At 28.5% G+C, this 13,297-nt stretch overlaps 5 protein-coding genes across 16 annotated transcripts; 2 read left to right on the top strand and 3 right to left on the bottom strand.

The window, feature by feature from the left end:
• Positions 1–7: 7 nt before the first annotated feature.
• On the bottom strand, positions 8–4,053 carry LOC117240728 (dual specificity protein kinase TTK). Of its 3 annotated transcripts, none has more exons than XM_033506836.1 (7): positions 3,266–4,053; positions 2,148–3,193; positions 1,344–2,057; positions 1,106–1,266; positions 809–1,020; positions 350–733; positions 8–264 (listed from the first exon to the last, which is right to left on the bottom strand). In XM_033506836.1, the coding sequence occupies exons 2-7, from the start codon at positions 3,170–3,172 to the stop codon at positions 238–240; spliced, it is 2,523 nt and encodes an 840-aa protein (XP_033362727.1). In that variant the 5' UTR covers positions 3,173–3,193; positions 3,266–4,053; the 3' UTR covers positions 8–237. The 3 variants fall into 3 exon arrangements, with proteins under 3 accessions (XP_033362727.1, XP_033362679.1, XP_033362762.1); XM_033506788.1 differs by having other exon boundaries at positions 3,279–4,053; XM_033506871.1 differs by having other exon boundaries at positions 3,421–4,053.
• Positions 4,054–4,501: 448 nt separating this feature from the next.
• LOC117241760 (casein kinase II subunit beta) lies at positions 4,502–7,168 on the bottom strand. 4 transcript variants are annotated; one of them, XM_033507980.1, is made up of 5 exons: positions 6,745–7,168; positions 6,225–6,300; positions 5,882–5,984; positions 5,433–5,832; positions 4,502–5,309 (listed from the first exon to the last, which is right to left on the bottom strand). In XM_033507980.1, the coding sequence occupies exons 2-5, from the start codon at positions 6,294–6,296 to the stop codon at positions 5,201–5,203; spliced, it is 684 nt and encodes a 227-aa protein (XP_033363871.1). In that variant the 5' UTR covers positions 6,297–6,300; positions 6,745–7,168; the 3' UTR covers positions 4,502–5,200. The 4 variants fall into 4 exon arrangements, with proteins under 4 accessions (XP_033363871.1, XP_033363965.1, XP_033364051.1 ...); XM_033508074.1 differs by having other exon boundaries at positions 5,433–5,814; positions 6,607–6,915; XM_033508160.1 differs by having other exon boundaries at positions 5,433–5,814; positions 6,745–6,909.
• Positions 7,169–7,317: 149 nt separating this feature from the next.
• LOC117241945 (high affinity copper uptake protein 1-like) lies at positions 7,318–8,681 on the top strand. Of its 2 annotated transcripts, XM_033508278.1 has the most exons (5): positions 7,318–7,655; positions 7,717–7,982; positions 8,062–8,288; positions 8,349–8,466; positions 8,594–8,681. In XM_033508278.1, exons 2-4 carry the CDS (start codon positions 7,717–7,719, stop codon positions 8,459–8,461), a joined length of 606 nt encoding a protein of 201 aa, XP_033364169.1. In that variant the 5' UTR covers positions 7,318–7,655; the 3' UTR covers positions 8,462–8,466; positions 8,594–8,681. The 2 variants fall into 2 exon arrangements, with proteins under 2 accessions (XP_033364169.1, XP_033364245.1); XM_033508354.1 differs by lacking the exon at positions 7,318–7,655 and having other exon boundaries at positions 7,662–7,982.
• LOC117241215 (E3 ubiquitin-protein ligase RNF14-like) lies at positions 8,594–13,229 on the bottom strand. Of its 2 annotated transcripts, XM_033507253.1 has the most exons (4): positions 13,033–13,229; positions 9,111–9,526; positions 8,870–9,037; positions 8,594–8,794 (listed from the first exon to the last, which is right to left on the bottom strand). In XM_033507253.1, the coding sequence occupies exons 1-4, from the start codon at positions 13,043–13,045 to the stop codon at positions 8,594–8,596; spliced, it is 798 nt and encodes a 265-aa protein (XP_033363144.1). In that variant the 5' UTR covers positions 13,046–13,229. The 2 variants fall into 2 exon arrangements, with proteins under 2 accessions (XP_033363144.1, XP_033363098.1); XM_033507207.1 differs by lacking the exon at positions 13,033–13,229 and having other exon boundaries at positions 9,111–10,138.
• LOC117241350 (delta-aminolevulinic acid dehydratase) lies at positions 10,698–12,906 on the top strand. Of its 5 annotated transcripts, none has more exons than XM_033507357.1 (7): positions 10,719–10,818; positions 11,068–11,140; positions 11,217–11,345; positions 11,711–11,858; positions 11,917–12,136; positions 12,202–12,434; positions 12,510–12,871. In XM_033507357.1, exons 3-7 carry the CDS (start codon positions 11,224–11,226, stop codon positions 12,795–12,797), a joined length of 1,011 nt encoding a protein of 336 aa, XP_033363248.1. In that variant the 5' UTR covers positions 10,719–10,818; positions 11,068–11,140; positions 11,217–11,223; the 3' UTR covers positions 12,798–12,871. The 5 variants fall into 5 exon arrangements, with proteins under 5 accessions (XP_033363204.1, XP_033363248.1, XP_033363286.1 ...); XM_033507395.1 differs by having other exon boundaries at positions 10,785–10,795; XM_033507313.1 differs by lacking the exon at positions 11,068–11,140 and having other exon boundaries at positions 10,698–10,818; positions 12,510–12,906.
• Positions 13,230–13,297: the final 68 nt, after the last annotated feature.

Raw genomic sequence — 13,297 nt, 5'->3', positions numbered from 1 at the left:
TTATAACGTATTGTCTACTTAATATATATCATATAGGTAAACATAAGTGGACTTCATAATAAAATCGTATCATGATACAATCTTATATTTTTAACAAGTATTTAAGTATTTAACAAGTATTGAAATAATCCTATACTTAACTATGATACATTTAAATAAGCGCTCCACGTATTATTATCGATTATTATGTATAAAAATATCTATGTACATAAATAGTAGTATTTAATCTGAATACTTTCATATAAATCTTCTATTCTCCAAAATCTGAAAGAAAAATACAAAGTTTATATGAAAAAAAGTTATTTTTCTTATCATACATACAATGTATTATATAAAAACTACTACAAACCCATGTCAATTGTCGCCATTCATCTTCACTTAATGTATGCTTTATCTTCACTAAAATATTTGCTGGAATCTCGGGAACTGTAGCTGATATATGTTCTTCTTTAGTGGGTATATACTCCACTTGCAAAAGCTCAGCTACCGTTGGTCGTGCTTTTGGATCATGTTGTAGACATTTACGCATTACATCAATTAAGATTGGTGGCGACGGCATAACTTTATTACCATCTTCTGATTGCAAAGTTGTAGGAAAAGGAATGTTTAACTTCGGATTAGTTATTGCGTTCACTTTAGCCCATTGTGAACGAATATGATGAAACGGAGTATGACCATATACTAAACTATACAAAATACATCCTAAAGACCACACATCTGACTTAAAACTTATCTACAAAATAAATATATTTGTTTTATTATCTTTTAGGTTCCGATTTTGATTATATCTAAAAAGTCATCTTCATACTTTATATTTAACATTCTGTGAGGGAGAATCTGAATTTCCACCAATATCCATTAAGGCTTCAGGGCTAATATAATTCAAAGTTCCAATTGGACAGTTTTTCACAACAGATGTCATATCAGCATTCATACTAGAAGCAATTCCAAAATCTATAAGTTTTAATCGTCCCCGTACTAACAAAAAATTTGCTGGTTTCAAATCTGAATGAATTACTCCTAAAAATGTATATATGTAAAATATAATCTATTACATAAAAAATTATATAATAAATAAGTGATTATCCTATAGTAAGATATTTACCATTTTCATGTATATGCTTAACGGCTGTCAACATTTCTGTCCAATAATATAAAATCATTGTAAGAGGAATCTGCTTTTCTTGTGACATAGTTTTCAAAAGACGACTGAGATCAGTGTCTCCCATTTCCATTACTACATAGACCATAGGATACTTAATTTCACTAAAATGAGAAACTTGAATGTAAATGTCAGTATATGTAATATGTACAATATATATTTTTGTAAAATAAGTTCTTACTAATCAAACATTTTAACAATACATGGTGCTTGTAATTTATGTAACATTGAAATTTCTTCTAAGCAACCTTGTGCAGAGTCCTTGTCCATACGATTAAGATTAACACATTTAATAGCACACAACTCAAGAGAAGATAAGTCTTGTACTCTCAAAACCTCTCCACTCATACCTTGACCAAGTACACCCAAAATTAAATACTCTTTTCCTTTAACAAAAAGAGTTCTAGTTTGCCTAGATTTAGGAACATTAGATGGGATTGAGAATTGTACATTTGATGGTTTATCTACAATTTTATTTAAGTCTTGTTGGTTTTGATTATTGACTTCTAAATGCTGATTCTGAGGATAATTGCACATTGATTTCAAGATATCTTTATTGTCTTTAATACAAGATGGAGCCTGTTTATTATTTGGTATTTTATTTACTGTTTCTTTATCCAGCAATGTATTATTTTTATTTGGATGTTTATTTTCTTTTAATTCTTCGTTAACATCTGATTCTAGATGTACATTTTCTGATGTCTCAGATATTTGCTTTGGCAAATCTGTTTTATATAAATTTTTACATAACGATTTTTCTTGAATTTTAGGTGTTACTTCATTTACTTTAGGAAGTTGAGATCCTTGTAATAAATGTCTACTGAAAGCATCATTTTGTACCAAACTTCCTGTATCTGATAAAGGTCTTCTTACCTTACCTTCTGTATCCAAATATCTATAATTAAATAATACATATTTAAATAAAAGAAATTAATAATAACTATGTAAATTATTTACATTGCATTATATACATATATATATATACCTTGGAGTTTCATGTTTTCCTATGCTTGGTGTAAAATAATAAGAATTTTTTGGAGTTTGCATAGAATCTTTAAAATTAACACTTTTATTCTGTAATGGAGTTTGTTTTATGTTATTTAGAGACCAATGAGATAAGATTGTAGCTGGTGTTAACCCATGATTCTTAGATACATCAGATACTTTGTTTTGTGGTGTTTGTGTAATATTTCTACGAGAGAAACATGGGTCTGGGCGTGTAGAATTAATTGGCACATGTTTTAAAGGAGTTTGTAATATCCACTGATCGTTAGAATTTATATATGTTCCTGTATCTGATATTAATGTTTTACTTGTGGAAGCAACGTTTTCACTATGAGCTTTTTCTTCATTTATTATGGAACTTGATTCTATTGTTACTTTCTTACTACTTGTATTCTGCAAATTATCCACTCCAGACTGTGATATACTTTCAAAATATTGAGATGCACAAGTAATAGATTCCCTTCTACTGTTCATTTTGGAAATACTCTGTTGGTCTAAAAGTTGGTCCTGATTTAATTCTCCTTTATTATCTATATTAGTAATATATTTATTTTTGTGTTCAGTTTGTGAAAGCTTTTCTTGTGCATGATTTTCAATACTTAATTGCATCTGGTTTGATTGTTCACACTTTACACTTCTTTCAATTACATCATGTTCATGTTCGTGAAATGTTAATTTACTTTCAGGCTTAGATTCTACATTATTAATTAACACATATTCTTCAGGTTTTGAAGAAACAATTATCTCTGAAACCTTACAAGTTCCATCTAACTCATTACATGTTGTATTAAATAAAGATAATGACTTATTCAATTCATCTTCAACATGATCATCCTGTGGTAGAGGTTGAGGATCATCAGAATCTGATTCATTATCAGAGTCTTGTGGTCTATCTTCGCTTTCATCATCATCACTTTCACAAAAATGCAATAACTCTTTCACACGTATTGGTTGAAATTTTGGTCGTGAAATGGTATGATTTTGATAATCCATACTATTCAACATGCATCTATTATGCTGACAGATCTGATATTAAAAAAATACTGTAATTAATATACACTAATAGAAAAAGAATAATAAACATGTAAATATATGTACAGTATAATATTACTTCAGAATATTAAAATTTATTAAAACTATTAGACATCCAGAGCCTTTGATATATTTAAAAATTATCAAAATATCGTGAGGATTAAATAAAACAAAACATTTCGAACTATTTCCACTTTGTTGGCCTGAAAGCATTATCGTACCTATAATTATAAAAATCGCTTGAACCGTAACACTCAACAAACAGTTTTTGAATGCATTAATAAAAATGTGAGACACATTTCATTAAATATTATCAGAAACACTTAACTTTGAGAATATATTCATCAAAATGCATAATTAACTTTTGTGATTCTAAACTGTTTGGTTTGTATCATACTGGTTTTTCGTTTACGTCATGAAATTCAAACCTTAAGTACAGCTGTTGATTGGTCGATGCTAACAGTGTTGCAATACGCAACATTCTACTTTTAGGGATATTTCACAAAATTGCATTAGCGCTTTTCACGTATATTAGTTCCAAATGTATCATTGATATTAAATATTAAAAGGCGTTTTTTTTTATTAAATTAATATAATAAAATTAACATAAAATAATGTTTTTTAATATTTTACATAATGACGTGTTACAGTATATTATGTTATATTACAATGATTTGTGTTTATACTTGAAAGAAAATTCAGTAATATAGAATAAATGACAGAGAAACAATGATTGATTTTAACGTAAAATACAATTCATTTACTAATACATATTCTCTGAACATTATAAATGCTTACATCTTACGAGAAAATTTCACTTCACCGAAATTTTAATTAAAAATTAATTATTTTGGAATTTTATGTTTTACAATGAAGTTTAAATTTTTATCTAATTGTTAAACTAGATTAAATGTACAATATTGAGGATCGATAATGAAAAAATGCGAGAATGTACTTATTTAAGATATCCAAAATATATAATAAAATGTACCTTGTATGTATCTTACTTTTAAATAATTTTAATTTAGTTTAACTATATTTGTTTAAAAAATTACTGTTTAAAAATACATAACTTATTTGGTTTAATACATAAATAACAATTTTGAACACTTATAATAATTGTAATAAAAAAATTGTATTAATCATTTTATTTTACTATATTAAAATATGCACTGTTTATGTTAAATATATATCATATTCAGAAAATTTCTGAGATTTTGTTTCTGGCCACTAAATCTTGCATATAATACGTTTTCGAAGAATTGCGATAGAAAACAAGATTTTATAGAATAATATACAGTCTTTACTTTTAAATTTGCTTTATACCTTATTTATCTGTGAGCTTAATATTTATTAAGATAAATCATGTATAAATAAATTGCTTTTTTAAGCAGCTTAATTAATATTTAAATTAAATTATATTTAACAAATTTTCAATTTATATAATTATCGTTTTTCTTGCTTAAAGAAACAATCGATATCCGCTGCTACCTGCTCCTGTATTTCGAGATCGGTCTTGTGTTTTAAACACTAGTAGGTAGCAATTACGGAGATGTAAAACATTTAAACAGATACACTTTATCATAATTCTCATCTGCATCCTTACTCCCTACTAATTATTTTAAGTATGTATTTCATTTTTGTTGTTTCATTCGACCAGAATTGATATAACCATAAAAGTATGATTTTTGATACGAAAGAAAATTGTTACTAAAGCTGAAATAAAAATGAACATGGCGCTTGGTGAACATTGATAGTTTGGTACATCGCTCTTAATCTTTTCGGTACGCTATAAATACCGTGGAAAAATCCGAAAAGTTAGAGTGTCGCATTCAAACTTTAAATTACAGAATGATTAAACAAAACGATTAGTATTTCAGCGCCCTGCGAAGATGTGTAAAGATCAATATAAAAAATAATATTTTATTTAATCCTTAGGGACGAAATTAGGAATTGTATTTTGAGTAATGAAAAAATGTTCTAGACTATGTTGCAATGTTCTTAACGTTTTCCATTATTATAATTAACAGCTCGCAATGGTGCTTTAAATGTTGATGCAGACTGTTGTTGAAACTGATATGCTAGAGGATGAATTTTAAAGCCATATAACCTGTAAAAATATTATTTTACGTAATTTTAACAAAATTATATATTTGCTATTAAAATTCAAACAAATTTTTATACACATTTGCAAAAATGTTTTAAAATGGAAATCAGTTTTATTTCAACTTACCTAGGTACAAATTGATTTGTTGGACGTTTAGGTCTATATTCTGGATGAACCATAAAAAGCATGTGGGGAAACCCTGTTCCAAAATATGCTCCATCAGTATGATGATGTCGAGAGCTTTTGGGTGTATAAACATCCATACACTTTGGACAATAACTTTTAACCATTGCTTCTCCAGGAACATCACTAAGACCCAGAGGCAACATAGGTTGGGATTCACAATATACACGTGGGCAATGACCAAAGTCTCCAGCTTGATATTTTTCAATCATTTGAGCAATGCCACGATTAGTGAGAATGTAACGTGCATGAATCAGTCCATAAAGAAGCTCTGCTGCTTGTTCAATTAATTCAGACTGATTTGGATGGCCATCCAATTCATCATCTACAGGATAGAAACAAGCTTAAAAGTACTTTGATATTTTCTGGCATGGTGTAAATAATATATTTACCAGGTTCAAGATCAAGTATCATATCTAATGCTTGCCTATAATGTGGTACTTGCTCATTTAATCCAGTTAAATTAAACTTGTCCTGAATATAGTCCTCGTCGACCTATAAGAAGATTGTATTAACAATTTTATATAATATAAAATATAATTGCCAAATCATTGAATTTTGAAATGTAAATATTATCAAATATTGTACAAAAATAAAAATTTATATGGAATTGTGATACAGACATGGAATTTGTTTTGTATAATCAACAACTTTAAAACTTTTAACCTCAAAAATGTGAACTAGGTCAAGATATATACAATTAAAATGAAATATTATGACAAAAAAATTACTTACCTCACAAAAAAATTCATTGCCTCTAAGATTGCAAAACCACGAAATCCAGGATACCTCCTCAGAACTGCTCATTTTCCTATGAATAAAAAAAATGAAAGAAATATTTTTCCTATCAGCCTACGAAGTAGAAGAGATCACCGCGTTAAAGGAGCGCAGGATTCGTATATAATGCGTAAAGGTACGTGCGCAAAAAAGTTCTCAGATCTCCGTATATTATCCACACGTACATACGACGTCAGTACTTAGTGCACGCCTGGCAATTGGTTAGAAAGGCGCCAACGAAAGGCTAGGTATGGGGAGATCAGGGTGAGGGGAGCAAATGGAGTTTTCACTTTACTAGGCAAGATGCTCGACGTTACAGCCTATCCGGCGGTTCACCTACGTTTCCGTGGTCATTGCTGCTTCGTCAACTGATTTTCAAACACGATGTACAGTCCGACACGGCCAGGAAGCACATTACTCGAGAAAAAACCTTGTAGGACGAATGAAAACCCAAAAATAAACAGCCTTTACGGCTTACCTTTTGGTGCTTTGATTAGCCACGCTTGCTCGTCCCAACGATGTAGATAGCGCTGCCGTACTTTATTCTATCCGCCACCTTCCGGCTTCTTTTCAGAAATTCTTCTTTTATTTAAACCTTTCTAATTAGAACCTTACTTTTTATATAAAGATACTGAAATTTTACTACCTGTTGAATGAATGTTAATATTTATAATAATTATTTTAGTCAAATTTTTATATTTTCATAAACAATTTTTTCTCTACTTCATTGACCAATGAACGATCAATGTATTTCCAATACACTACTTCAGCCGCAAATTTCCTACGCTTTATTTAACTGACACTCAATTAAATAGAATATAAGCGTTAAACCACGCCATTTTTCTGCTCTTCCTTTGGTTCCGATAAGAACTTTGTCCACAATCAAAAAGATTTTAAACCGATACGCATATTATATTAGTATCACGTGACCTGTTTCCTAGCAACTTTAACAACATAAAATTAATAAACTCACTAGATCTAATATTTTTATACTGCAATTGTATCTCACATTTGATATAGATAGTTATTTATATTCTATTTATATATACATATATGGATGTCTATTACTATATTCAAAATTTTATAGTATATTTTGTATATGTATTCTTAATACGATATTGGGTGTAACTTGATATTATTATTTGTGATAAACATACAATTAAAATGACAACTGTAATTGTAATTGCGTACAAGCTAAGAGTACTATAACTGCTTATAGAATTTAAGCTGTATTATCTGTAAATAATATACAACTGAGTCATTACTGGACAATTAGATAAAGCTAGGTGCCATTTAGAACGTAGAGGGCAATTATATTTATAATTCTTATCAGTTTGAATAATTTTCTTAAAATTCACTACATGTTAAAAGAGAATAAGATTAATTACAGTACGTATAACCTCATAATTGTGTTTTTCAATCATCCTATTAAGTACTAATTTACTTGTAGATGAATATGTGGTTTTGGTTTGGAAACAATTTAGGCAACTTTCTTTTACCGAAGTATAATGTTACTACAACTTCCAGTTTCTTCTGCACCTGCTTAGGTTTATTTGCACTTGCAATATTATACGAGGGTATGAAAGTTTTACAAATTAAATTACATCAAAGTACTTCAACCCTTATACAAAATCAAAGCCCAACAATATCAGAGAATTCTTGTTTACTGTCTAAAATATCTTCAAGATCTATTAGAAAACATGTTTCTTTACATTGGTATTATATTTTATAAATTATTAAATTATAGAAGCAGATTAATATTACCATAAGTTACTGTTATATATTGTTCTACTAGTATGCAATGGTCTACGTGGAGTTTTCAAGTATTTCATTGGTTTGTACATACCTTTCTCGGTTATCTTTTAATGTTAGCTATTATGACATATAATGTATACATAAATATTGCTATTGTACTGGGAGGAGGTCTTGGATATTGGATATTTGGCCTAAAACTTATAGAACTGAATGTGGAACGATTTTTTGAAAAACGTACTCTGTTAGATTGTGATAAGGAATGTGCTGGTAAGTTTTAATTGTTCTTTAAAATATTAAAAGTCTCATAACATTTATAACTATTTTTAGATAACATAGTACATTGCCAGGGAGATGAATTAACAGTCTCTGTTATCGCTGAACAGTTTGTAACAGAAGCTACTGTTGAGGTTCATATGCCAAAAGATACTTTACAACATTAAAAATAGTAAATATGTAAAATATTCTATTTTATACATATTGTATATATTTTAATTAATCATACAATAACATTTAAACTGAACTTACATGCTAATTCTCATTTAATAAAAATATATTCCTTCTTTATGTTATAGTTAAATATTTTCTTCTTGCTCAAATAATTGTCGATAACAATTAGTATTGCCAGACAAGAAATGGTCATATGGATTTTGTGTATTAATATGCTCTCCACAAAGCCAGCAAAAAGAAGCTTGGCAATAATTGCAGGTCATTTTGTTGCATCCTCCATTTTTTTCAGCTATGGTTCCACAATTTGGGCATGACTTGGTATTTGTCTGTAAACAATATTATTACATTATAAAACTGCTACAAATACAAATAGTTTACTATTGTTAAAACTTAATACATACTTTTATATATTCTTGTGTTAAATATTCTTCTGCAACTCTTTGTATCTGTTTTCTACCATATTTTGCTTCTAATTGTTTTCTTTCACGTTTACTACCATTTTTATATTCTTCAATAAGTTTTAATTTGCTATCTGAAGACATAGCACACGGTTCAACCCCATGATATACCTTAAAATATACATTTAAGTAGTATGCATTTATTATATTGTACTTATCTTTTTTATATTACAAAATCGTATACCTTATAACAGTAAGTACAAAATGTATAGTCACATTTGCTACAAATTCCTAGTGTGTCATCATAAGTTTTCACAGATGGACATTGACATGACATTCTCGGACAAAAGATTATGTCTTTCATAGATTTCAATGACACACGTAGTAAAGCTTTTTCATATTGTGAAAATGATTCTGGACAAAGTCTTTTAACTTCATTAATTGTAATATCAAGATTGCAGCTTAAATCAGGGCAAGTAATGTCACTTACATTATCTTCCTTAATTTTTATAGTAATATATTCAGATATACAATTTTTGCAATATATGTGTCCACAATTTTTAAGTTTTATACACTTTTGTCCACAAAGTTTATCAAAACATATAATACACTCAAAGTAATTATTTTGAAATTCTATCTCTTCTACATATTCATTATGACCTAGTAAAAATTGTAATGGATCACCAGATAAATTATTGTATACAGCTCTAACATCATTTTGAAATATTGAATTTGAATTACAATGTGTCGTATACATAAATGAAATATCTAATGTGTCTTTAATGTTCAGAAATTGAAGGGTATCATTCCTTAGAAATTCGAACCACAAAAACAATATTTCTTGACCACTGTTTTCCAGCCATATCTCATCTAATTTCTGACAAATAAAAGATATTTGCCAAGGTGAAAGCCAGGAAGAAATAATACAAAAATTTGGCGACCTTTTAGTAGGATAATCAACACTCAGTTCCAAGCGCACTTTAATAGGTGGCAAATATTTGATAAAATAAGGATGGAATGAGTGAGAATTTTGTTCATCAACATTTTCGAGTTTTAATAAACCGTCACTGATATTAACAAATACGTTATAGTAGCAGTATATTATATTATTTTTGCAATAAGAAAATTCATTCTTGCTATAAATACTTGAAATTGCTAAGACTTCGTCTTCTTGTCGTTTTAGATTATCAATTATGCACCTTGACATTTTCAAAGCTTTATGAATTACTTGATACTTTTAGTTTTTATCAAATTTTTCGTTTTAAGCTTGAATACATTTACCAATAAAGAAAACTAGAGGTGAACAACCTTCTCCTTCACAAGCACGTGTAGATATAACGTAACGTAACGTAAACATATGACTAAGAAAACACAGATGAAACTATAGAGTATATAGAATAGGAGCTCAAGTACAGTGAGTAACCAAAATATTCGAACGGCGTGAATTGAGTGGGAAAAGATCGAAAACAAGTAAGCCTAAACAGGAAGTTATTGCGAAATTAAGAGTATGTTAAATTAAAAACGCATAAAAAAAGAAAATCGGATAAAGAAATCACGTCTCTTCTAAACTACAGTAATAATAAAAAGTGAAATAATAAAAAAGTATAACGATGACAACTATTGCAAATAAATCATCTCTTCTATAGACTGTGTAATCTATGAAATAGAAAACTTAAGGACTATTGGCGCGTAATTATGAAATAATATTTAGTGTTTCTACGCATACACATATAAGTAATAGCTTTTACATTCACAAATAATTATATATAATTAATGTACAAATAATTATTCAGCAAAATATTATCACAAACTTTTATAGAAGGATCAAATGTTTTAGTAAGAATTATCACATATCATGATGATGATGGCTTATCATCATGACAATCATTTTGCAATTCATATTACAGTTCCGTTTTCAGAAAAATATATGTACGGTTGAGGGAAAAATATATGTAAGTGGTTTAACTGTTTTTATTCAATATAGAATTAAAATTTTTACAAAGAATTAATATTTACGAGACAATAAAGATAGCATAGTGTAATTAATTCTATATTAATATGTTTCTGTTTTTTTAAATCTATGAAATTACTATAATATAAGATTAGTAAATTAGAATTATAAATTACGATAATATAAGATTAATAAATTAAATATTCATGAATAAAAAATAATAAAGTATACATTGTATAAAATTCAAAAGGATAGAGATACTGCATAATAGCAAAACGATACATGCACAACTGAGATTAAATTGGGCCACGAGAAGTAAACAGGTTAGGTTGAAATTTAACCGTTGAATGTTCTATGAAACAGGAATTAATTTAAAATAAATAAAGACTTATTGTACAGGAATAAAATGGTAGAGGTAGAAGCAAAGCATATTCTTCACAGTGGCATTTTTCATCCTGTTTTACGACAATGGCAATCACCAAATGTAGAGATTACGGTTAATGCTCTCATGTATCCAATCTTCATCACGTAAGTGAAATTCATATCTACCGCTTTTATTCATTTACGTATATATGGTAAGCATGTCTATTTATGCTTATTGCTTGTAGATTTTTTATGAAATATGTTAATATTTGCATTTTAAAATAACAGATGGGAAGTAATAAGTGAAAAGAGGGGTCAAATGTTTCCTGAGGTCAATTTGATGTTATTTGAAAATAATTTTTTGCTTGTTATATAAGTGTATAACAAGTAACATTATATTAATTTTAAAAAACATACATAATTGTGCTTTCTCAAAATTTGTACAGAGATATGAAGCAAGGAAACTTTAACGTCTAATTAATAATTTTATATAAAGCTTCATTTTGTATATAGAAGGTGCATATTTACAGGGATGAACAAGATGCTAAAGATCCCATTGCTAGCATGCCAGGTGTTTATCGGTATGGCATTAATCATTTGCGAAAAATGTTACAGCCATTGGTTTCAAAAGGTTTACAGTCAATATTATTATTTGGAGTATCAAAACACTTGAAGAAGGTAACCTTTTACATAAAGGATCTAAGTAAAGTAATTAAAAAAACAATATCTTTAATAGGATCATATTGGAAGTAATGCAGATAGTGCACAGAATCCCATTATTCAAGCTGTACCATTAATAAGAAAATGGTTTCCAAATCTACTAATAGCATGCGATGTATGCTTATGCTCGTATACTATCCATGGCCATTGTGGAGTTTTAAATGAAGATGGGAGTATAAACAATAAAGCCAGTATTGAGCGAATTTCTGAAGTTGCACTTGCATATGCAAAAGCTGGTAAGATTGTTGTTTTTTTAAAATATATATAAATGATGTTATTTATTATCCATTTGCTTACAAAGGAGCTCAAATTGTGGCACCATCTGATATGATGGATGGAAGGATAAGTGCAATAAAAAAGAAACTAGCATTAGTTGGATTAATGAATAAAGTTGCAATTTTATCTTATGCTGTGAAATTTGCATCAGGATTTTATGGACCTTTTAGAGATGCTTCGCAATCTGCACCTAAGTTTGGAGATAGAAAATGTTATCAATTACCTCCAGGAAGTAACGGATTAGCTGCTAGAGCGGCAGTTAGCTTTTATCTTTTCTGAACTTTTAATTATCTATTAATTTCTAAATATTAGTAAATACATATTTTCCTTTAGGCTAGAGATGTTTCTGAGGGAGCTGATATGCTTATAGTCAAACCAGGTTTACCTTACTTGGATGTTGTTAGACATACAAAAGATGCACATCCAGAGTATCCAATGTTTGTGTATCAGGTTTCAGGAGAATATGCAATGCTTTATCATGGTGCTCAAAATGGTGCAATAAATTTAGAGAATGTTTTAAAAGAAGTTCTTTTATCAATGAGAAGAGCAGGTGCTGATTGTATTATAACATATTTTACACCATTAATTTTAGATATGTTACAACCAAAAAGTAAATATTAATATGAGTAATTATGTAATTAAATGTTTGAGGACATTGATGCAAGATTAAATATACATGACATATGATATTAATATTTGGTGTGGTAAATAAAGTAAATATATTTATACATTCTTTTGTTCATTATTTCATAAAATTGATATAAAACGATGAAATGACGACTGAATGTTCCAATGATGATAGAAGAAAAAAAAATGATGTACATAGTTAATTGATGTAAAATAGAAGTCTCGTTACCGTTACATTCCATTACGTTGCAGTAGATACATAAAACGTCGAAACATAAAACGTTCGTCAAAACAAAGAATACAGAAAGGAGTCTTCTTTTTGTTTAGATATTCAGGTTATCATATCAAAGGATTATTTTTTCCAATTAATGATGATGAGATTATAATATCTATACGTAATAGATCTTTTTAAAAATATCTAATAAATGAAAAGGATAAATCGACGAATAAATGTAAAATATATAAATACATTTTTATGGACATTTTATGTAAAG

This window comes from Bombus vosnesenskii, unplaced genomic scaffold (genome assembly GCF_011952255.1).
Source record: "Bombus vosnesenskii isolate JDL3184/JDL3185 unplaced genomic scaffold, Bvos_JDL3184-5_v1.1 scf7180000013262, whole genome shotgun sequence".
Lineage (NCBI taxonomy): Eukaryota > Metazoa > Arthropoda > Insecta > Hymenoptera > Apidae > Bombus > Bombus vosnesenskii.
This window is presented reverse-complemented; position numbering and strand designations above follow the sequence as displayed.

Excerpts from the sequence above, each read along its gene's own strand:
- LOC117240728 (XM_033506836.1), bottom strand. The coding sequence starts at position 3,172 with ATGTTGAATAGTATGGATTATCAAAATCATACCATTTCACGACCAAAA. Across the intron at positions 2,058-2,147 it reads GGAAAACATGAAACTCCAAG|ATATTTGGATACAGAAGGTA; the intron begins GTATATATATAT and ends ATTTAATTATAG. Across the intron at positions 265-349 it reads AATGGCGACAATTGACATGG|ATTTTGGAGAATAGAAGATT; the intron begins GTTTGTAGTAGT and ends TTTTTCTTTCAG.
- LOC117241760 (XM_033507898.1), bottom strand. Across the intron at positions 5,985-6,224 it reads GCAATGAATTTTTTTGTGAG|GTCGACGAGGACTATATTCA; the intron begins GTAAGTAATTTT and ends ATCTTCTTATAG. Across the intron at positions 5,833-5,881 it reads GATACTTGATCTTGAACCTG|CTTGTTTCTATCCTGTAGAT; the intron begins GTAAATATATTA and ends AGTACTTTTAAG.
- LOC117241945 (XM_033508278.1), top strand. The coding sequence starts at position 7,717 with ATGAATATGTGGTTTTGGTTTGGAAACAATTTAGGCAACTTTCTTTTA. Across the intron at positions 7,983-8,061 it reads AAACATGTTTCTTTACATTG|TATGCAATGGTCTACGTGGA; the intron begins GTATTATATTTT and ends TTGTTCTACTAG. Across the intron at positions 8,289-8,348 it reads TTGTGATAAGGAATGTGCTG|ATAACATAGTACATTGCCAG; the intron begins GTAAGTTTTAAT and ends AACTATTTTTAG.
- LOC117241215 (XM_033507207.1), bottom strand. The coding sequence starts at position 10,073 with ATGTCAAGGTGCATAATTGATAATCTAAAACGACAAGAAGACGAAGTC. Across the intron at positions 9,038-9,110 it reads TTTGTACTTACTGTTATAAG|GTATATCATGGGGTTGAACC; the intron begins GTATACGATTTT and ends GTATATTTTAAG. Across the intron at positions 8,795-8,869 it reads TAACACAAGAATATATAAAA|ACAAATACCAAGTCATGCCC; the intron begins GTATGTATTAAG and ends TATTGTTTACAG.
- LOC117241350 (XM_033507313.1), top strand. Across the intron at positions 11,859-11,916 it reads TATCAAAACACTTGAAGAAG|GATCATATTGGAAGTAATGC; the intron begins GTAACCTTTTAC and ends TATCTTTAATAG. Across the intron at positions 12,137-12,201 it reads ACTTGCATATGCAAAAGCTG|GAGCTCAAATTGTGGCACCA; the intron begins GTAAGATTGTTG and ends TTGCTTACAAAG.